The sequence below is a fragment of the Rattus rattus genome, chromosome 6 (assembly GCF_011064425.1).
Source record: "Rattus rattus isolate New Zealand chromosome 6, Rrattus_CSIRO_v1, whole genome shotgun sequence".
Classification (NCBI taxonomy): Eukaryota; Metazoa; Chordata; class Mammalia; order Rodentia; family Muridae; genus Rattus; species Rattus rattus.
The window spans coordinates 156,564,324-156,586,455 of record NC_046159.1 but is presented as its reverse complement, the minus strand read 5'-3'; the positions used below and the strand labels follow the sequence as shown (position 1 = coordinate 156,586,455).

Genomic DNA, 22,132 nt, shown 5'->3' with positions numbered 1-22,132 from the left:
CTACAATGCATGATGTGGTTACACTGCAGGGTGGACCTTGGGAAGCTGCTGCAAGTCTAAAGAATGCACTGAGAGAGCTGTTCTGACCACCACCTACTTTCTCAGAAGCCTTGTCTAGCAGCACAAATAAAAATCAAAACTGTCAATGGGTCTCCAGAAGGGGTCAACATTTGCTCCAAAGGCTGGCTTCCCAGCGTCCTGCCTTGGTGGATATGGTGGCCTTCCCTGGTTCCCTCTCCTGTTACAGTGCTGGGGAGGCCTGGGAGCAGGGCTGGGTGTTAGTGATGTCCTGTGGGCCCTTTGTGGCTTTCCTAAGGAAGGTGAAGGAGATGGGGTGACAGCAGTAGGCAGAGTAATGAGGAGTTGGGGGTTTGGGGAGCTGCAAAGAACAGGAGCCCTCACAGGGAGGTGAGTCACCCTGGCACCCGGCTGCAAAAGCCTAGAGCAAGGACATGTTTCAGCAGGGCACCGTGGCATGTTGGAGACAATATTCAGAGCATAAATGCAGTTCTTGGTCAGAGTAGACTGTGACGTTCTCAGGCAACAATTTTTAAAACTCTTCTCTCTCCCGAGAGCCTCCTTCATTTCTTCCCTTGTTCCCTTCTCAGAGCAGTGACAAGAGGAGGCCTCTGATCTGGGGTGGGTTGGAGGGAGGTGAACTCACAGCCCAGCCTGTTTCCACATGTGACTGACTCCAGAGGTGGATGGAGCTCCCTCCTGGCCATCAGGGACAACACAAGCATATGTGGACATAGTGCGATCGCACATAATTTGATAGGGACCTGGGGTGCTTTGGAGAGTGTCTGGGGGTGGATCGTATGTGTTGGTGAGTTGCTGTTGCGTCCTGTCTCACTTAGGTCCTGTGAGAGGGGAGTCCGCAGTGGCCTCCCTAAAACATGCCCATTCTTGCCTAAGCTGTGTTCTGGATGGTGCTCTGATGTCTAAGTCACCCCAAGGCCCACAGAAGGGACAGTTTATAACCCATGATTCCATGCAGGCACCCTTCCTACACAACTTGGCTCATTCTCTGTTCTCTGAACACCCACACCATTTGCTTTCTGTTGTAAATGAATTGTCCCACTATGTTCACTGTGTGGTCCTACTGTGTGGTCCCACTGTGCCACTTGGGGGGTCCTGCTTCCTGGTCTTGGAAGTGTACGGCCTGCAGGTGGCTGCATCATCTCTAGGCTGCAGAGCAGAAGGGTATATATACATGCCAACAGTCCAGTGCCCAGACTACCTACAAGCCACAGCAGATGCAGGAATCTTGGAGATGGCTCTAGAAGGCACTCACAAGGCATACAGCCCCTCCAGTGAGTCTTGTCTGCTTTCCCTAAGCCTGGCCACCCTTGCCTCTGGAGTCAGAGCTTTTCCAGTGACTATGGATCAGACAGAGTCCTCCCTGGAATTGAAGCCTGCCCATGACTGCAGAAATGATGTCAAGCCCTCTTGAATGCAGGATGTTAGGTACCTCTGAGCTCTGGGGGTCTAAGAACTAAGCAATGCTGGGCCCATTTGCTAGAGAACCTAGACAGGAGAAGAAAGGAGATGAGGCTTCCTGGACACTGGTCTTTCTCTAAGGTTAAGGACAGTGGGCAGCTACGATGCCAGGGTCAGCCACATTGAACTGGGTTGCACATGAGGTTTTGGTAACTTCCTAGCTGCTGCAAGCCCGTTCCAGCAAACAGGCTGGATCTCGGTCTAGTGCAGAGGCAGCCATCCTGAACTGAGGCAGTGGCTGGAGTGTGAAAGAAGAGAGGCAGGAGGTTAGTGTCAGGGAGCCTCGGACAGTGCACCCTCAGGATGCATTTCTCCAGTTACAAGGACACTTCCCATCAGCCCACAGCAAGCACAGAGGTAGGATACTGGGCATGGAAGACAGCACAATACAGAGGACAGAGGTGTTCTCCCATACATGGTGATCAGAAGAAAGATTCTGTCCTGCCCTCTACAGGAAAGGAATCATGAACTCTGTTTTTTGCTGTCACCGGATCATCTTGAGGTTGGGCATAGCGAGCTGAGGTAGGGTGGTTACCAGGTAGGGAGGCACTGGGTAGAGCTGGAGCCTCCACGGTTGACCTTTCAAAGGGCAGAAAAGCAGAACTTACTGTAATCTTCCACTTCAATTTTCCGGTATTCAATTTTAGGCATCTGCCGATCGTTGATGGCCTTCTGCACTTGTTCATTTGCTTCCAAGTCAAACATTCCTAGAAATGGGGAAAGAACACGTTGGATTCTGGGGTCTAGATGGGCTTGGGGGTCCTCACAGGCCTCCTACACTGCTTCACAGAAGCAGCTCTGTGGGTCGCTTGCTGCTGTACAGATCGATAAGAGGAGATATCAACAGCTCATTCAAGACCTGGGGCCCTAATATCAAATCAGGAACATGGGCCGGTCAGAGATCTCTATGCCCCATCTGTCCACCTCCTTTGCCATACACGTCTGTTTTCAGTGTGGCGCTGGTGTGATCCATTATAAGTCTGTTGGGTTCAAGAAAAGCAATACCACTTATCTGGGGGGGGGGGAGCCACAATGACCAGTCAACATCAGCAGAGAGGACACCAGACTGTGGCCTCACCACCATCCCCAGATTTCTTACTTTAACCTATAAGTTATCTGGTCTTTAGAGATTGGAGTTGGTGACCATGGTCACAGATAGCAATGTCCCAAGAGCAACTTTTGGCATTTCAAGGGCCTACCCTCCCTCATGCAGGTGATTAGGGTGACTGCGTTGTGGTTTCTCTGCATGGTTCTTCGTTTTCAGGTTACGATACACAAATACCACCTCAGAAATTGGTTGCTGGAAGGGAGGAAGCCCATTTTGCTCACCTGCTGAAATGGCTGTGTGACCCCATTTCATCGTCTCATAAATAATAAATACACAGGACTTCCTTTTCTTTCTTTAAGGTTTCATATAGGGTTGGAAAAGGGAACTGTTTTCAAGGGACTCTGCCTTTAGCTTGTCCAATTCCCTGGAAGGCTAGGATTGGAAAATGTTTTAAAGTCATGGTGCTATGAAGAATGCTAGGGTCTTTCATGAGCCCTTGAAAACAAAACCATCACACAGTCATGTTTCTTGAAGGCATCAGAGGTTAACCCACGGCTGCTGTGGGTAACGCAGCATTGTGTGACTCCAGGATCTCCACCATCTGTGGGAGCGGGGATGGTATACTTCTGGAAGGGTGGGGTGGGGGAGATCCTGTGCCTGTGATGTGCTGATAAGCAGCTGAAAATGATTGGCAAGCTACCAACTTAGTTGCCATGGTTACACATGGTCATCCAGCTCCGGCTTTCACTTAGACATTAGCCAACCTGGCTCCTGCCTGAAGCTCCTCCATCCCCTGGTTCCCTGTGTGTCCTTTTTCTATCCTCCCAAGACAGTCACAAATGGATCAGCACTGAGAGGCACTCCAGGGGTTTCAGGAATCCAGTGCTCTGTGAGGTGTTTGAGAAAACCGAGGAGTGGCTGTTAACCATTCCCTGTCCCATGTGTGACTTCAACAATACAATGGAAAACAAATATCCAACAAATTGATCGTAGAGTCTTTGGCACTTGAAAGACTAATTGCACATGGAAGCTAACGTTCAGTGAATGCTGGGATTCTGACTTGGTTCACTGATAGTCCCAGATCCAAGCTTAGTGTAAGAATCCTAACTTCAGATGTCATCTCAAAGCTTCAGCTCATGGAGGTCCCATATAACCCTTGTGCTGTCTGGGTTTAGGGCAACTTGATACAAGCTAGCATCACGTGGGAACCTCAATTGAGAGAATGCCTTTATAAAACTGGCCTTTTGTAGGTCCGTAGTGCATTTTCGTGATCGATCATTGCTATGGGAGGGCCCAACTCCTTGTGGGTGGTGCCATCCCTTGGCTGGTGGTACTGGGTTCTGTAGAAAGTAGGCTGAGTACTGCGTGAGGAGCAAGCCAGTAAGCACTCCCTGGCCCCTGGCCTCTGCCTCAGTCTTTCCCTGCAGATTCCTGCCTGGGCTAACCTAGATGAGCTATAATAAGATGAAATAAACCCTCTCCTCCCCAAGTTGCTTTTGGTCCTGGCATTTCATCACAGTTCCAGCTAAGACAACCAGGGAGGAGCCTTCCATGGTTAGCATGCTGCCTGAGTGTGGGATTGTTCTAAGTGCAGCGTGGGGAAGGGACCTGGCTGTGTTCAGGGATTGGAGGTGACATGGCTGCAAACGCGGGAGCTCAGGGGTATCAGCGCAGTCAGCGAAGAGGAGTGCATCGACCTCACTCAGCTTGTGCCACCAGGGCCCTATGGAACTTCCTCTGTGTGAGTGGGTCGGTGCCCGGAGCCTCTTGCAATTGGCTCAACTCTCCTTGAATGTAATTCACATGAGCTGGCTCTAAATGCTGCTCTGCAATCCTACACGCTATTCTGGAGGGAGCGGATCAAACTGGGAATCACAAATATGCGTGGTTGTCCACCCAGCCAGGCTTTCCTAGAGCGAGTGCAGAGCTAGCTAAATGCCCATCACCCACATCTAGCCCTGTCAGTCTGGCCTTGTGTGGGGCGTAGCAACTTCTAATCGCTCAGCGACTATTCAGGCTGCCTTTGAATAGCTTGCTCCTCTCTATTGAAATCCCACCTTCTGCAGAAGAGCACCAAAGCAACAGACTATTAAATTTAGTTAAATATTAGATTTCTCATTTAATGATTGCCCACACAACCGGGTTTATCAGCAGAGAACTGGCGGTCTCACGGGGGAGTTGAGTTAAGCTAGTTTATTTGTTCCCCTAATTGCATTCAAAGAGGGCAGGAGCTCAGAGGAGATATAAGAAAAGATCGGTACGTTCCCTGAGGACTCTGCTTTTGACTTCGGGGCAGCAGGGACCTCCAGGCTGCAGCACACACATGTCCACTCCTTAATTAAATGTGAGCCCCTCTAATATTTGGTGGAATTAGCTGTTATCAGATCTGGACACAGAGAGCCCACAGAGACAAATGCCGACTCAGGAAGCCACTCCCCTGGCTGTGTGGCCTGCAGGCTGTTCCCACGTGGCCCTGGGGCTTGGCGCAATCGCCGGCTCTGCCGAGTCATTGGAAATTATGGTCAAATTGCAGTGGAAACCATAAGCAACTGACCTAGAGGGGAAAGGGCTTCCTGGCCCTTAGGTTCGGTTTCTTTCCTGTGGACGTTTGACTCTCCAGGCTACACACTGTTCTCTAGTAGCTCTGTGCTGTGTGGGCATCCGATGGTCAGGCAGTACCGTTTTCTCCCCCACTGGCTTTTTTTTTTATTGCTTTCCCATGCATTATTCTTCCTTGTGCTTGCTCTTTGTGGCAGAGACCATCCATCAACTGTGGGGCTACATCCCTCGGTTAACTCACAGACCCAGAAGTATAGAGACATCTCAGACCTCTCTTTACTCTGAGTCCTTTTTCCTTGTTACATCCAGCTTGACAGTTTGTGGAGCAGGGTGATTGTTCTTTGGGCCATATCTCCTCTCCTTGATTCTCTGGCTAGACACTGAGCATCTAGAAGGCAGGGTCAGATGAGTGGTCTTATCTCCAGACTCCAGCAGCATGCTGGACGTCATGATGAGGGCTGTGTGTGTCTAACAACTAGGGGTACCATGTTCATGGAGGGTGATACTGTGTTTGGCACACTGGCCAGCTGCTGGTGCTCCATGCCCCCTGAGAGGTGTTTGCAGGAAGTGAGGTCTCTCCTGACTCTCTCTGTAGGCATCCCTGAGGGTGTGAGCACCATCACCTGGCTGATTCTCCATTTGGTGTATGTTATGTGCCAATTTGTCTAGCTAAGATCCTATGCTAAGACCTCACACAAAGCTGGCCGTTTCCCCTTCCCAGAAGGTTGCCATGTGCACCTCTGTGGTTCAGAAGACTTTTCACAGCCAACAGAAGGTTTTGTGGAGTTGATTTGGAGGTCTCTGGCCAGCGTGTTTGTTCCCACACCATTTCCCATCAAGGCTTCACACACAGGATAACAGACTTCTGAGTGCCTTATCTCTTCTTGGCCCCCTTGCCAGCCGTGGGCTCCACACTGAGGACTTGGAGCCACCGAGTCTGGGTTGACCTAGACAATTCATGGTGATGGGCAAGGACTCCCTGCCAACATAGAAGGTGTCTGGCCCTTTGGCCAACAAAACAGCCAATGGGCCTGACTAAGCTTGAAATAAATACACCTCTGATTGTTATCCTTAGATAACAACTGCCATTGTTTTGGTGTATAACCTGGAAGGAGTTAAAAAAAAAATAGAGGGAGCTGGAGAGGTGGCTCAGAGGTTAAGAGCAGTGGCTGCTCTTCCAGAGGATTCTCAGCACCCACACAGGCCTCACAGGTATAACTCCTACTCCAGCGGAGCCAGTGCTCCAGTGCCCCCTTCTGGCCTCTGAAGGCACCAAGCGTCCAAGTGAGGTGCGGATTCATATGCAGAATAAATGCATGCATGCACACACACGCATACACACAGACAGACAACAAAATAAAAATAAGCAGTGGAGTTATTATAGCTCTTCTCATCTGTCTATTCCAATGTTTTAGGATACCCTCAAAACCTAGAGGGCCCAGTTAACACAGAAGCAGGAGAATGTGCACACCCTCTCACCGCTCAGGGATTAGGAAGGGGTGCTCATTCATACACCACAGCTGCACTGCTGGAGGAGATCACCCCTGTTCTACCGAATGGTGGTGGCAGTATGTGGTGTGTTCTGCTGCTTTCTGTGAGCATGTGACAGTTCAGTGTGACCTTATAGACACAGAGACTGTGAAACGCTTCAGCTGATTTCATGCCTGTAGGACCTTGGCATAGAGTGTGCTGGGCTGGGAGGGGGCGGGGCAAATGCCAGCATTAGTTTACACGGTAAAAGGAAGGATGCAAAGATTTGACTGCTAAAGAAGAAGCGTTTTAAATCCATTGGAAGAGATGAGAGTAGGAGTGAACTCAGATTCCATAGGATCACGGCATGAGTGTCCCAGTGAAAATATTGTTGGCCCAGGTTTTGTGTTTGGTGCCTAGGTTGGAACCCAGGGCTGTGTGCAGGCTGGGCAAAGTTCTCCCACTGAGGCACACCCCAGCCCCATGCAACTCTCTCTTCAGGAAAAGCTCTCAGAAAACAACTCAAACATATGAGGGAACCATAACACAGTGGTTCTCAACCTGTGGGTCAAATGGCCCTTCACAGGAGCCATGTATCAGATATCTTGTATATCAGATATGTACACTACAATTCATAACAGTGGAAAATTACAGTTATGAAGTAGCAATGAAAATGTTATGGTTGGGGGTCACCACAACATGAGAAACTGTATTAAAGGGTTATAGCATTGAGAAGGTTGAGAATCACTGATCTAACAAATCAGTTTACATCTAAATGGGATGTCTCTAGGCAAGTAGTCTTGCCTGGCCTGGAACTCACTATGTAGACCACACTGGCCTAAACTCATAGAGATCCACCTGCCTCTGTCCTTGACTCCAGGCCTGGGATTAAAGGAGTGCACCATCACCCCTGGCTGCCTTTTTTCTCCTGGCCACCAAATCGCTCCTTAGATCTTTGAAAACTGTAGCTATTAGATACAAACTTGCTCTGTGTGCTGTAAGAGCTGGGCTAAATCAGGCACCAGGAGACAGAGGGGATGCCCGCCTCTGTGTTTGTGCATTGTACACATGTCCTGCTATCAGAGTTCTCCATGGCTGTGACTGGACAGGCTGTCTCAACTGAGACCTGGCTCAACTTCCCGAGAGCAGACTTCATCCTGTAACCACAGCCTGGAAGTGTCTGGCACTGTCTCGGGACAGGTGCCATGGCAGACGAGTGTCCACTTGGCTGATCACTTCTGTGCCAAAGGAGACCTACTGCAGGCCATCACCCTGCTCTGCTGGGGCCAGGTTTCTGAGGGCCAAGGGCTACAGAAAATCTGCACGGCCCTCTTCCATGGTCAGCATGGACTTTAGGGGCAAGGTGGTTCTGTTTCATTGTTTAGAGACGGGGTCCCGAGTAACTCAGGCTAGCCTCAACTTGCTATAAATTTGAAAATAGCCTTGAACTTTTGATCTTCCTGCCTCTACCCCCCTGTGTGCTGGGCTTTCTAGTATAATGCCATGCTGGTGATAGGACCAAACTCAGAGTTCTGTGCATGATAGGCAAGCAGGACTGAGAAGGTCCCCAGCACACAAGGTGGCTCTTAAACCCCCTCCTCTCCTCCCTGCCCTCTCTCCCCTTACTAGCAGTGACCTTGGGCCCTCTTTACCATATGGCCTTCCTATTCCTATTGCCCAGAAGTCTCCTTGGAGGGGAGTCTGACAAGTGACCGTAGGTCCTGACAGAGACACTTTAAAACTGTATTCCACATTCTTGAGTGGTTTGTGCCTAGTGGGTGGTACTCGATACTGGGTAGGGAAGGTGGGTATGGCCTCAGTATGCTCAGAGGGACAGTGAGACAACTGCCAGATGTCAGCCGGGATGGGTCTAGCCTTTATAAAAAAACAATTGGCAAGGCTGGGGGAGTAGGACATTTTTTAAAAGCATGTGCAACAAACAAATACAACAACGAATGTCCCCCCAATCAACCAACCAAACCCCAAATAGACTGCATCAAATGTGGGGAAGGAGGAAAGATGTCTTTGTGGGATGGAGTCGTGAAGCTGGGAAGCCTAACGGGGCTCCTGACCTGGCTTTCAGGATGGGTAGGCAGGAGGGGGTGTCCACACGCATGGCTCATGTGATGTCCTCAGCCCATTCATCTTCTCTCAGAAGATGTGACATGGTGTGTGAACAGTGTAATCCCAGCTCTTTCCTACGTGGGCCCATAGTCTTGTGCCGCCATCTATGTGAACACTAGAACCAGGGGCAGACAGATGTGGCTTGGCTGCTGTTCTCTCCATCTCCACATGGTGGCGGACACATGAATGGCCTTTGGTGCTCACAATAATGACACTCTTAAGGAAGCAGCTTTTAAATTATTCAGCATCACATCTGTGAGGACACCACAGGCTCTGTTTGGAGATAGGATTTTCTAAAGGGGGAAGAGTCAAGTATCCTCAGGGAGGCTGGGCTGGGGAGGACCAAGCTCTCTGTAACAATAATTCCAATTTTCCTAACAGGGCTGGGTTAAAACAGATTGATAAGCCCCACTGTCATCCAATCATAGCCCTCCTGATGGGCCTGCCCCCTTACTGTGCTCCTGACACACAGGCTGCTCAAGGGAAGGCACCCTGCAGTTTGCTTACACCCACCTGTCCTTGCTCCTGATGGTCTGTACTCTGCCCTTCTGAATGCCCTGGACTGCGACTTTCCTCAAAGAAGCTCTGGGCAACTCAGAGGTGAACCCTCAACAGGGAAGGAGTCCAGTGGGCTTTGTACACCCTGGCCTAGCAGTAGAAGGTGCAGGAGCCAAGGACTCAACTTCCCTCAGCTGACGGCGTGCAGAGAAATTGCCAAAGGTCTCTCCCAGGCTACTCTTTTCCTCAGTGATGAGGGTCTGAGGTCCTGGGTCCCGTCCGCTAAGCAGACAGCAGCTATGGAACTAGACCACTGGAGTGTGGGGCAGGTACAAGGAAGCATCAGATTTTTTGTTCTTTTATATTTTAGGGCCAAAGTATTTCTGGGCATGAGACGCAAGTCTGAACACTAGATTCCTTTTTGTTTCGTGGACGTGGTAACCACTTGGCCTGAAGGCAACTTCAGATGTATTACCAGTGGCCCCATACTGTGACTGCAGCCGATCACATGCCAACATGTTCAGATTCAACAAGCCCTCGATCTTGGAGTATTTGGATTTTAGAGTTTTGGGTTGGGGACACTTTCTTGGCCTGTAAAGGAAAAGTACTCTGAGGAGTCACACTGATTTGACCGGAAATGCAGCCTGCCCCTAGGGCACTGGGGAAATTCACCTAGGTTCATGCCTCCATTCTCCTAACTGTTGCTGAAAAGTCCAGGAATGCACGCAGGTGGACATGGTCCATGACACATGCTGCAAAGCTGCTGGCTGCGGGGCCTGACCACAGGACACCAGCTAGATGATCTGGAGGGTAAGCAGAGCATCCAGCTGCTAAGTGGCTCTCTGTGGGCTTCTGTAGGTCCTCACTGTATAGACCCCAGGCTGGTGAGGTCGCCTGTGTGCTAGTCTGCTTCATGCACATCCTTACACTGCTCCTGGAGCTGCTATTATTATTATTATTATTATTATTATTATTAATCATAATTATTTTTCACGACTGTCCTTTTCTCTCTCCATACATTCATCTATAAGCATGGGATGTGCATACCATAGTTCATGTGTGGAGGTCAGAGGACATCCTCACCCACGGGTCCTCACCTTCCACTTCTTTTGTTCTGTGTTCTGGGAGTTTGGGGAAGGAAGTGACTGATCTGAGCCCTACCTAGCCCTAAGGCTGGGCTTTTCTGCCTGTCTGAGGCATACATCCATGGTGTGCTGCAGATCGTTCACTCAGCACAAAGACTGCCAAGAGACTGTGACCATGGCATGGACAAGATGCTATGACCTGGCCCAGGGGACCAGGGCTAGTAGGTATGTGTGGCCTTACCCAGGAGTTACTAGGTTGACAGACAAGAGACAAGCACAGGGCATTACTTTCAAGGTTATCCTTTCAAGTGCTGTTACGCTGGGCTATGGCTTGCTGTAGCAGCCAGCAGCCACAGTACAAGTTCCACATGCTAGGAGAAAGTCACTCTCCCACAGATACCTGGAGACTACACACAGCGCTGGCTCTGAAACTTGATGGGGCCCATGGCTCAATTTTCCCTTGCAGGCGAATCTGATAGAGTGGATGGCAGGCTGGCACGTGGGGCCAGGGCTCTGGGCTACCACTCAGACAATTATTGGTAAGCCATTTGCATTTTGTGTGCCTGAGACTGATGCATTCGACAGACTGCATTCAGACATGTAAACTTTACACGGAGCCGTGAGTTCCCAGGCGTGTTTGCTGTGGCTTGCTAGGGGCTGTCCCTGAGTCTCCCCTCCCTTCTCCCTGCCCTCTGGTTCTCCTTTCCTTCCTTCCTTCTCCCATTGAAGCTATTTGCCCCTGAACAGGCAGCTTCCAGGAGAAATGACTTCTTAGCTGGCAGGATTCTTTGCAAACTCCTCCTCAAGTTCCTCAGTGAAATGGAGCAGACCCTGCCTGTCTCATTGCCCTCATGGAGGGAGGAAAGAGGACCCTGTGACAAGACACAGATAGTGCTTGTCATCCACCAGTTTGCATTTTTTAAAAGACAGGGTCTTGTAATACAGCCCAGGTTGGATTTAAACTTGTTTTAAGAAGAAAGATTTATTTATTTTTCTTTTATGTGTATGAGGGTTCTGTCTGCATGTATGCCTGTACACCACATGTGTGCAGTGCCCATGGAGGCCAGAAGAGGGCGTCGAATCCCCTGAAAATGGAGTTAGAGATGGTCGTGAGTTACAGAATGCCAGAGCATCCCCTGACAGGGTTCTAGCCAGTGCAGCTGGCACAGACCGGTGACACCACACACACTCAGCCCACAAGCTCTCTGTCCTGGACTCTGTAGGGTGCTTTTCATGTCCAGGAGCATCCAACAGCCTAGGAACTGGGCTGCACAGAGGTGTTGTGTTGTCTTACGTGGGTGGGTTGAAGCCTAACTCTTGGTACCTGTAAGGTGGCCTTAATTGCAGAGAGGATCAGTGTTTAGGTGAGGTCACTAAGGTGGACTCTAAGGGGAAGTAGACACAGATGATGCCACACACAGGTGGAAGTGGCTGGTGTCTCAGGTAACCAGTGCAGTGTGCGGCTCAGCCAGGCAGGGGGCGTGGCGAGGCTCTGCAGCCACGGCACTTATTTCGCTCAGGTCGCAGCAGAACATCAGACTGTGAGAAGGGAGAGTGCTTCAAAGAGTATCAGGGAGTTATCCACGAACTCGTAAATGTCAGCAAATACTTAATACAAGCAGCACTGCTTCCTCCTCCTCCCCCTTCTCCCGCCCCTCCCTTCCTCATTCTCTTCCTCCTCTTCTCTCTCCCTCCTCTTCGTCTCCCCCTCCTCATTCTCCTCTTTCTCACCCTCTTCCCGTTCAACATTTCAGCAATACTTAATACAAGCAACAGTGTTTCCTCCTTCTCTCCCCCTTCCTCATTCCCTTCCTCCTCCTCTCCCTCCTCCCCCTTCTTTCGACCCCTCCCTTCCTCATTCCCTTCCTCCTCCTCCCCCTCCTCCCCTCCCCTTCCTCATTCTCTTCCCCCTCTCCTCCTCTCCCCTTCCCCTCCCTCATTCTCTTCCTCTCCTCATTCTCCTCTTCCTTCTCCCCCTCCCCCTTCCTCTTCTCTTTCTCCTCCCTTCTCTTATTTTCTAGATAAGCTTTCTCTTGTATTTCTGGTTGTCCTGGGACTCTCCCTTCCTGTAGACCAGGCCTGCCTCTGCCTCCTGAGTGCTGGGATTAAAGATGTTCATTCACCACCACACTTGGCTTCAAGCGGGGGTTTTGTTTTGTTTTTGTTTTTTGAAGGGGGAGGGGACAAGGTCTCTTTATTATGTAGGTCTGGCTGCTCTAGAACTCAGTATGTAGATTAGGTTAGGTTGACCTTGAACTCTCAGAGATCCACGGGCCTCTGCCTGGGTTGGGATGGGATTAAAGGCCGGCAGCATCATGGCCTTCTCCTGCACATGCTTTCTTAAGGAAGGCACTTCAGAGACTCAGGGCGGCGGCCTGATCTTAAGTGATGACATCAGGGAGGGGCTAAGCGGAAGCAGCTTCTTGTGCTGTTGAACCCACGGAGGCCACTTGTGTTGGATGCTGTAGCTCATCCCTAAAGCCAGGTCTCTTCCCTGATGTGTGCCCGTTGGGGTGGGCAGCATCTTGGCAGATGGTGACACCAAGCAGTTACACCAGAGACTTGCAGGGGACATGGACCGAAGAACCTCCAGAACTTGAAACCTCCCAGACTCTTTGAACAACCCCAGGTAAGGCTGGAGCTGAGGCCTGGGGGCAGGATCTCTTCACTCTAAACCCACCCCTCCTGGTGTGGGCTGGGGCAGAAAGACTGTCAACTCCCACAAGCATCGCGGCCACCTCTCAGCTCTTGCTCCCATCCATGCTAACAGGAACGTACAAACTTTTCCTTCCTCCTCCCTCCTCCCCCTCCTCCCTCCCTCCCTCCCCTCCCTCCCTCCCTCCCTCCCTCCCTCCCTCCCTCCCTCCCTCCATCTCTCTCTTTGAGACAGGGCCTCATGGAGTTCAGGCTGGCCTCAATCCCCTGCCCTTGAGTTTGCTGTGTAGCCAAGGATAAATTTAAGCTATGGCTCCTCCTGTCTAGTGTGTGGGTGACGAGTGTGTGCCACCGTACCCAGTTTAGGTGGTTCTGGGGACTGAACCCAGGGCTTCATGAATGCTGGGAGAACATTCTATCAACTTCCTTTGCATTTAAAGAATCTTATCCCCTATTTACTTCTGGCTTTACTACTCATGCTGGAATTCTGAATCTCTAAATACATCTCAGGCCTGGCAGACTGCTCCCACGATTTGACGTGTTGTCTCTTTAACTGCATCTATTTTACCCAGCTTCAAATGTTTGGACCTGAAGCTACATGTATGTTTGATTTTATTTCAGGGCAGGATATAGAACTGGTTCTTGGTGGCAGAGGAGAGATGGGGCCACCTGGGGACAGGGAAAAGCAGGGGCCAAGGGCACAGTTCCTTTATCATCCATCATATCTAGCATTCCGATTTCCCAAACACAGTGCATGTGGCAGCCTGCACTGGGTGCTGTCTGGTAAAAACCTGTAAGTTCCTTTGTAGGTTGAAAATTCCGGAAGTCACGTGCTCTGGAAGACCTATTTGACTCAGATTTTCAAGCTCTTTTTACCTGGGCCTTGACCTTGGGCCCTGGCCAGTCTTTGACTCATGTCATGCAGTCTCTGTGAGCCTCCTGCTGGATCCGTTTTGTGAGAATCTTCTGATTCCCCTGGCCTTTCTGACCACCTCCTTATCCTTAACACTGATGTCCATCTCCTTAGCTTGGCCACAGCATCAGCAAGAGTTCCTGCCACTGTCTACTCTCAGTGATCTCCACCTCCTCTGTGCCCTTGCTGCGTCGTCTCCCTTATGTCATAGCCACCATGCTGGCCCTCCCTCAGGTTTCCCGAAGGCTCTAACGATCTTCAGGTGACTCTTACTTCTTTGGCAATAACCTTACCTTAATAGTTTAGCCCACGTAACCCTGTCTTAATCACCCTGTAGTATGATTCTTCCATATCATGGACATGACCCTCTGACCTGCAGGCAGATAACCTCTGAGTACCCATGAAGCCCTGTTCTCAGAGCAGGCCTTAGAAGAGGCTAGAGCAAAGCCTCCTCCTGACTAACGTTCAGATCCAGCAGGTCATGGGCTGCTGACCCAGAAGATTTCAGCCATGATCTGGGGGGTACCCAGGGAATGGCCACCCAGCCTCAGCACTCACAGGCTGTTCTGGATCCTGATATTTTCAGGGACCCAGAGCTTCAACTGGGTCACATTGGTCCTTATGGCCATTTTATTTAGCCAGTACAGGCCCCCAGAGGCCTGAGCCGGGGTGGGGTAGACTGCCTCACAAACCTTGGCTTTCATTCCTGAAGCTCAGAAAGATTTAAGAGGAACAACACTTACTTCTCTTATCCGTGGTATTGTGCACAGTAACAGTGGGTACGCCAGGGCCTGGGTCCGAAGAGCAGAGAAATCACAGGAGAAAAAACAAAACAGGTCATTAGGTTAGAGTGCAAGAAGAAACTAATCTTTTCTTATGACATGAGGTTTGTCTGGGTCCTGAGGCTAATGCAGCCAGAAGACGTGGCTCTCTAACGTCACATCTAGGTGCATTACCAGGATCCTCTTGATGGGACACATGGTGGCTACATGGGTATTTGACAGGTATGGAAGATACTTTTGCTACACAGAACTGAGGACCAGATATTGGATCCCTGGAGTCCACATGAAGGTCCCGTGGGCTTGGTGTCCTGCCTGTGATTCCAGCCTCCGATGAGACACAAAGGGTCCCCAGAACGAGGAGATAAATAATACAGCACACTCTGGCTTTGAATGAAAGTCTCTGCTTCAGTGGAGAAGGAGGAACAATTGACACCGACCCCAGGCCCCTACATGCATGTGTACACACACTCATATACACAAGTGCATGTAAAAATGGAAAGTGAAAAGAATTCATGTTATGATGGTGTCCTCTTCAGGGTGTGTAATCGGTCCCTGCTTTGCATGTTAGCATTTCAATCAAGGCTTGGCTACTCCATCTTTCTGTTTGCTTCTTGGATTCTTTGAACAAGACACCAAGAACCTGGAAACACTTGATTCTGACTGACACCACTGATCACTCTTGTACACATTTCCAGATCACCACATGGCATAAGCCACTAGTTTGCAAAATATTGAATTTGGGTTAAAGGCCTGTAACCTCATTTCCACGACTGAGCTGCAGCCCCACAATGCCTTCCTGGAATCTGTATATATTACTCAAGTCTCAAGCTTAAAAAGCAGGCCACCAGAACATTGGAAGGAAGCCACCATAGTCTCTGACTTCCTGCCAGGCTGTCCTAAACTCTCCAGGACGTGGGAATGGGTTTTGAACGTGTGAATCTGTTCACGAAGCCCCTTCGACTGGCAGCTGCTCAGCTCCAGGGCTATTCAGGGTGCAGGAGTTAGGAGACAGCTCCCAGGACAGCAGCTGGCTGAGGCACCCAATGGTTCACTGCTCTGCTGCCTGCAGCAAAAGCAGGACCCAGGTTAGGTGGATGTATTTTTAGCTTGCTGTCTGGGGACCATTTCCAATACCCTCTTGCTTCTGCTGCTGTCTCAACTCTTGTGCCTGCTGGAGGCTGAGCTGTCCCCAGGGGTTGGTTGCTCTCCCTGGCCCCAGGTATCAGATGGCCGCTCTTTCTCTTTTCTGGTGGAAAGCCTTCAACTACCCAGTCTGAAAATGCACCCGCCCACAACCATAGGGCTGGTCAGTCAGTCAGTCAGTCAGTCAGTCCCTCCCTCCTTCACTCAATCACTCACTCACTCGCTTGCCTTCTCTTACAGGGTGCCAGGATTCAGGCTGTGATGTCACGGCCTTGGACATTACTGGCATGCTAGTTCTCATCCCTCCCCTGGGGTGTGTGTGTGTGTGTGTGTGTGGGCGCGCGCGCGTGTGCATGTACATGTGTGTGACATCAATGTTATAGGATGCATATTTAGGAACGACAGTGTTGGGGCTTTGCATCCACAGGGTCTCTGTCAGCACGCTCTGCCTACTTCCAGGGTCTACATGGCATGGAGGGCCAGGGGTCTGCCCATGGGTCCTAGTGTGGCTCAGAGACCTCATCTGGAGAGTTGACTCTTCAGTCCAGGCCCAAGAAGGATGCCGAAAAGATGGCTCGGTTGTTACGAGTGTATACTGCTTTTGCCGAGAGTCTGAGTTTGGTTCCCAGATGGGTAGCTCACCCTGGCTCTGTCACCCTAGCTCCAGGGGGATCTGATGCCTATGACGCTGAGAAACCTGTACTCACGTGTGCAGACCTCCCCCCACATGCCCACACGCACACAAAGATGAAAACAACCCAGGAGTGGGAGGGGGATATCTTAGGGATGTCTTGGAGAAGTAGGAGGTGGAGTTGGGGTTGATATGTTTATAAGACATGTTGCAAATAAATTTAAAACTGTCAAAGAGTAAGTAAGAGAGAAAAATAAATAAATAAATAAAACCTAGATTTTGTATATGCCAAAACTGGTGGTATTTGCCATTCTGGTTCTGGCTTATAGCGCTTAATGACCTCAGTCTTCGTATTCCTTGAAAGTGATGGACTTCCCTTCTTCTTAATGGCTGAAGGATGCTTCCCACTCCTATGCATGCTACATTCTCTTTACCCACTCACCAGTAGGCACCTTGGCTGCCTCAGCCACTATGGAGCGCTCTGACAAACATAGGTGCCTGCAGTGTTCTCCCTGTGATTCCTTCTAGGACCTGCACAGCTGACTGCAGTCCTGGAACCTCCAGACCAATTTCCACATGGCTGTTCTTAATTCCTGGGACCCTTCTCTACCCACTCCTGTGCTGTGCCTCTTCCTTATCCAATCAGAGACGGGCAGGTCAGAAAAAAACGAAGGCATCTTGGTTGCCTGTGAATTTCAGAGAAGCGATGATGGCTTTTTCACTACAGATACGTACGTCCCTGTGGTGCTGATAAAAATGATTTGTTGTTTGACGAAAACTGACATGTAGCTAGGTAACCAGTGCTTCTATTCACTAACTCTGGCACCACCTACCTAAAAGAAAGAAGCTGCTGGAACACGAGTCTGTCCCCTGACAGGCAGGTAAGCACTGACTGCCGGGTTCGACATTGAGGCACACTGTGTGCTTCCAAGATCCCTTCCTGCAGAGCCCATTCGGAGAGCAAGGCAGCCGTTGAGAGATAAAGAGTTAGCCACGCACAGAGAGAACATCTGCAAACATAGCACGCCCCACGCTCTTATTAATAATGAAAACAATTATTATTTATTCAGTGCCTACCATGTAAGCGGCACCCTGGTAACTCTTTCCTATGAATAATTTCAACTCCAATCTTCACAGCACTTCAGACGCTTCTCAGACGAGAACAGCGGTAGAGAAAGCTTTAAGTCTTTTGTCTCATTTATGCAGCGAGAAAGTCACAGAGCTTGGACAAGGTGTCATTTTCTAAAACGGCGACTTTTAATACATGTCTCTAAACAGAAATTTAAATAGTAAGGAGGGGGACTGAGTGGCAGCTAAGGACCTGTTCATCCCTCCCCCAGAAATAGCCTAGAACCTTCTAGAATACCCTCGTGTGTATCTGTCACATTTACATGTAAATGTTGCATTTACATATAAACAAAAAGGTTGCAAATAAAAAATTACATGCAAAATTAAGGAGACCCAAACTCTGCACGACTGTACAAACTTCTAGACCATTAGAGCAGCCATTTGACGCAAAGCTAAAGAGCTTCACATGGGATTTTACACGTTCACTATCAGGTTTACTTTATGCAGTTATCCACCACCAAACATGAAAACTCCATGATGAACCTGGAACTAGAAAAGCTTCATATCTCCTCTTATAAACATGTTATAAAGTATGAAAATATTTAAGCAAATATTTTTAAAGATTTATTATACCTGTTTTCGAGACTGGGTCTCACTATATAGTTAGCCCTGGCTATCTTGGGAATAGCTTTGTAGGCCAGGCTGGCCTTGAAATTGCAAAAGATTCTCCTGAGAATCTGGGGGATGGGCCATCACACTGGGTTTATTATGCTATGGACATGCATATGATATGTATGATATATATATACATAGTTTTTAAGTTAAAATTTTTTTCTGTATGTTTATGGAGTTTTTGCTTGCTCATATACCTTTGCACAATGTACATGCCATGCCCTCAGACGCCAGAAGAGGCCTTTGTGTCCTCTGGAACTGGAGTTACAGAAAGTTTTGAGACTTCATGTAGGTGCTGGGAATTGAACCTGGGTCCTCTGGAAGAGCAACCAATGTTCTTAACTGTGGAGTCAACTTTCCATTATTATTGTTATTATTATTATTATTATTATTATTATTATTATTATTTTTTGTTTTATTAAGACAGGATCTCTTTTTTTTTATATTTATTTTCTGCTTCATTTATTCTATTTTTTTTTTTTTTTTTTTTATTATTAACTTGGGTATTTCTTATATACATTTCGAGTGTTATTCCCTTTCCCGGTTTCCGGGCAAACATCCCCCTCCCCCCTCCCCTTCCTTATGGGTGTTCCCCTCCCAACCCTCCCCCCATTGCTGCCCTCTCCCCAACAGTCTAGTTCACTAGGGGTTCAAAGACAGGATCTCTTGAGGTAGTCCTGGCTATCTTGGAACTTGCTATGTAGACCAGGCTGATCTCAGGTTCACAGAGATCCTCCTGTCCCTGCCTCCCAAGTGCTAGGATTAACAATGTGTGCCACGAACCCCAGCTTTATTTTTTATTTTACTTATAAGTAGGCATGTTTGTCTGTATGTTAGTGTGTGCACATGCATGCAGGTGCCCAGGAAGGCCAGGGGCGTCAGATCCCCGGAGCTGGAGTTACAGATGCTGCCTGGTGTGGGTACTGGGAACCGGACTCAGGGCCTCTGGAAGAACAGCAAGTGCTCTTAACCATACAGCCATCTCTGCAGCCCAATGTGTTAAATGCACAGATAAAAATAACACAAAAATACATGCATATATGCCTGTAAATGCCACTGAATCTTTTTTTTTAAAGATTTATTCATTTATTATATATAAGTCCACTGTAACTGTCTTCAGATACACCAGACGAGGGCATCAGATCTCTTTACAGATGGTTGTGAGCCACCATGTGGTTGCTGGGAATTGAACTCAGGACCTCTGGGAGAGCAGTCGGGGCTCTTAACCACTGAGCCATCTCTCCAGCCCGCCACTGAATCTTAATAACACAAAAATACGTGCATATATGCCTGTAAATGCCACTGAATCTTAATAACACAAAAATACGTGCATATATGCCTGTAAATGCCACTGAATCTTAATAGCGAACTGGGCTTGCCCTCCTTGCTTAAAACATGAGACAACAGATGGATTTGGGGTTTCCTGTGTATCCTCAATTGGCACAAAACTCTCAGTGGAAACACAGGGAAGGGCTGGAGAGATGCTCGCTGGGTAGCATTGGCTGTGCAAGCATGAGGACCTGAGTGCGGATTGCCAAGACCCATTAAAACCTGGTTGTGGGGGCAGTGCCTCTAACCCCAGCACTGTGGGCCGTGTGCAGTGATGTCCTGGAGACTTGAGGGCGAGCTAATTGATGAGGCGCCAGCTTCTCTGGAGACCTTGTTTGAAAAGATTAAGGTGAAAACAATCAAGGCAAATACCAAACACTGATGTCTGACCTTCATATGTGGGTGCATACATCATACAGATATGTTAAAAACATTTTGAAAATGACTCCCAGAAGCCCTTGGTTCTGCCAAGGCTGGACCCCCCCCCCCACCCAGTGTAGGGGAATGTCAGGGGGGGGAGGCAGGAAGGGGTGGGGTGGGTGGGTGAGCGAACGTCCTCATAGAAGGGGGATGGAGGGTGGGATAGGGGGTTATGAACGGAAAACTGGGAAAGGGGATAACATTTGAAATGTAAATAAAAAATATCCAATTAAAAAAAAGATTTGAATAGAAAAAAAATGACCCTCCAAGCCTTGGCATAGGACTTCCTTCCTTCCTTCCTTGCTTCCTTGTTTCCTTCCTTCCTATCTTTTCCTTTCCTTTCCTTCCCTCCTTTCTCTCTTTCTTCCTAAATATTTTATTTTTATGTGTATGTGTGGGGATTGTGAGCAGAGGCCAGAAGAAGGTATCGATCCCCTGGAGCTGGAGTTACAGGAGGCTGTGAGCTGGAGACATAGGTGCTCAGAACTGAACTCAGGTCCTCTGGAAGGGGAGCGGGCGCTCTTAACTGCTGAGCCATCTCTCTAGTCCTCACAGGAGTATATCTTGAAAGAAGACAGACAGATTTTTTATTTCATAAAAAATACTAAAAAAAATAATTGATTGTGGAAATCTAATTAAAACCACAACGAGACACCATCTCACACCTTCTAGATTGGTGCAATCACAGATAGCACACTGTGGAGGATGTGGAGAGAGAGCTCTAGTATACTGTGGGTGAGACTGTAAATTAGTACAGTGACCGTGAAAGACAGCACCAGCACGCATTCAAGCTTACAAAGAAAACAGTCAGCAGGCCCATGTATCCTACTACTGGGTGTGCACACTAAGGACACCCAGTCAGAAAGCTGAAAAGAGACTTGCATCCTTGTATCATGGAAGCATTGTCAACATAAGTCAAGACACCACCGAGAGACCAAGTGGCCATCACTAAAGAATTGAGCAAAGAAAACAGCATAGTCCCATGGGAGCACGGTTTATTCCCTAAAACTCCTGTAATTCATGATGGCTTGGACGCACCGCTAGGACATTACGCTCAGGAAAATAAGACACACAGGAAGATGAGCACATTCTCAGAGACGCAGAGGAGGAGAATGTTGGTGAACAAGGGGTTGGGAGCGTGGGAGGAAATGCTGGTCAAAGGATACAAAGTTTCCCCTAGACAGACAAGAGAAGTACACTCAAGAGGTCCGTCATGCAGCACAGGCAGAGGATACTAGAACTGTGTTGTATCTCTGAAGATCAATAGAAAAATGTGCCTTCTGTACCGTTATATAGCACATGTCAGGGTCATATGCCTTGTGGACTTCATGTGCTTGTTATCGTTAGTCTCATTTCAACGGCACTGTTGCTAATTTACTGCCACCTCGGAAGTTAGCTCTTTGTCCCCTGGCTGTGGGTATTTCTCTTGTGTTCTTCTTAAGTACTGCCAGCACATGTGTGTGTGTGTGTGTGTGTGTGTGTGTGTGTGTGTGTGTGTGTGTGTGTGTAAATACCTAGGCTGAGCTGTAACTTTCAAAAGTGATATCCACATCACATAAACAAAAGGACACATGCACTGAGCCCCACCCCCACCGCAGGCACAGTTCTATGCCTCTTCTACTTCCCACCCCAGAAGGCCACTGGGCAATGCCCATGTAAAGTCTGCTGAACAAATTAGCATGAACAAATGGTCTGCTAACTGCCATCTTGGCCATGACATATCAAGGTACAAACTTTAAATTGGGCCAATGAAATGTATGAAAGACTGTTTTCTGTGCCCTGTTTTTAATTTAGGTCATGGTGGTTCTGTACCCCCAAATCTCACTAACTGCCACCAATCACTGACCCATGTCATAGCAGGGCCATTGTCATTCTGTAGTATGCTTCCTAGGCTGGTCAAGTCAACTACAATTAAAACTGTATTAAGGAGACACAGATGACATTTAAAGGCCTCCCTTCTATGTCTATAGATTACAACCTGGTCCTCTCCATCCCCTGCAGACTCCTGACCCATATTCATCACTCTTTAAATTATTTATTTACTTGTTTTATGTATATGAGTACACTGTAGCTGTCTTCAGACACACCAGAAAAAGGGCACCAGATCCCATTACAGATGGTTGTGAGCCACCATGTGGTCGCTGGGATTTGAACTCAGGACCTCTGGAAGAGCAGTCAGTGCTCTTAACCACTGAGCCATCTCTCCAGCCCTATGCTCATCACTTCTTGTTGCTG

The 22,132-nt window shown here is 48.8% G+C and overlaps 1 protein-coding gene across 4 annotated transcripts in view; it reads right to left on the bottom strand.

The window, feature by feature from the left end:
* The window catches only part of Dpp6 (dipeptidyl peptidase like 6), an 877,415-nt gene that overhangs the window by 14,115 nt on the left and 841,168 nt on the right, over positions 1-22,132 (bottom strand). For all 4 annotated transcript variants that reach the window (XM_032907169.1, XM_032907171.1, XM_032907168.1 and 1 more), the window contains exons 17-18: positions 14,596-14,643; positions 2,109-2,207 (exon numbers count right to left, since the gene is read on the bottom strand). In XM_032907169.1, coding sequence (XP_032763060.1) covers positions 2,109-2,207; positions 14,596-14,643 — 147 coding nt within the window. The remainder of the gene's footprint in view (positions 1-2,108; positions 2,208-14,595; positions 14,644-22,132) is intronic.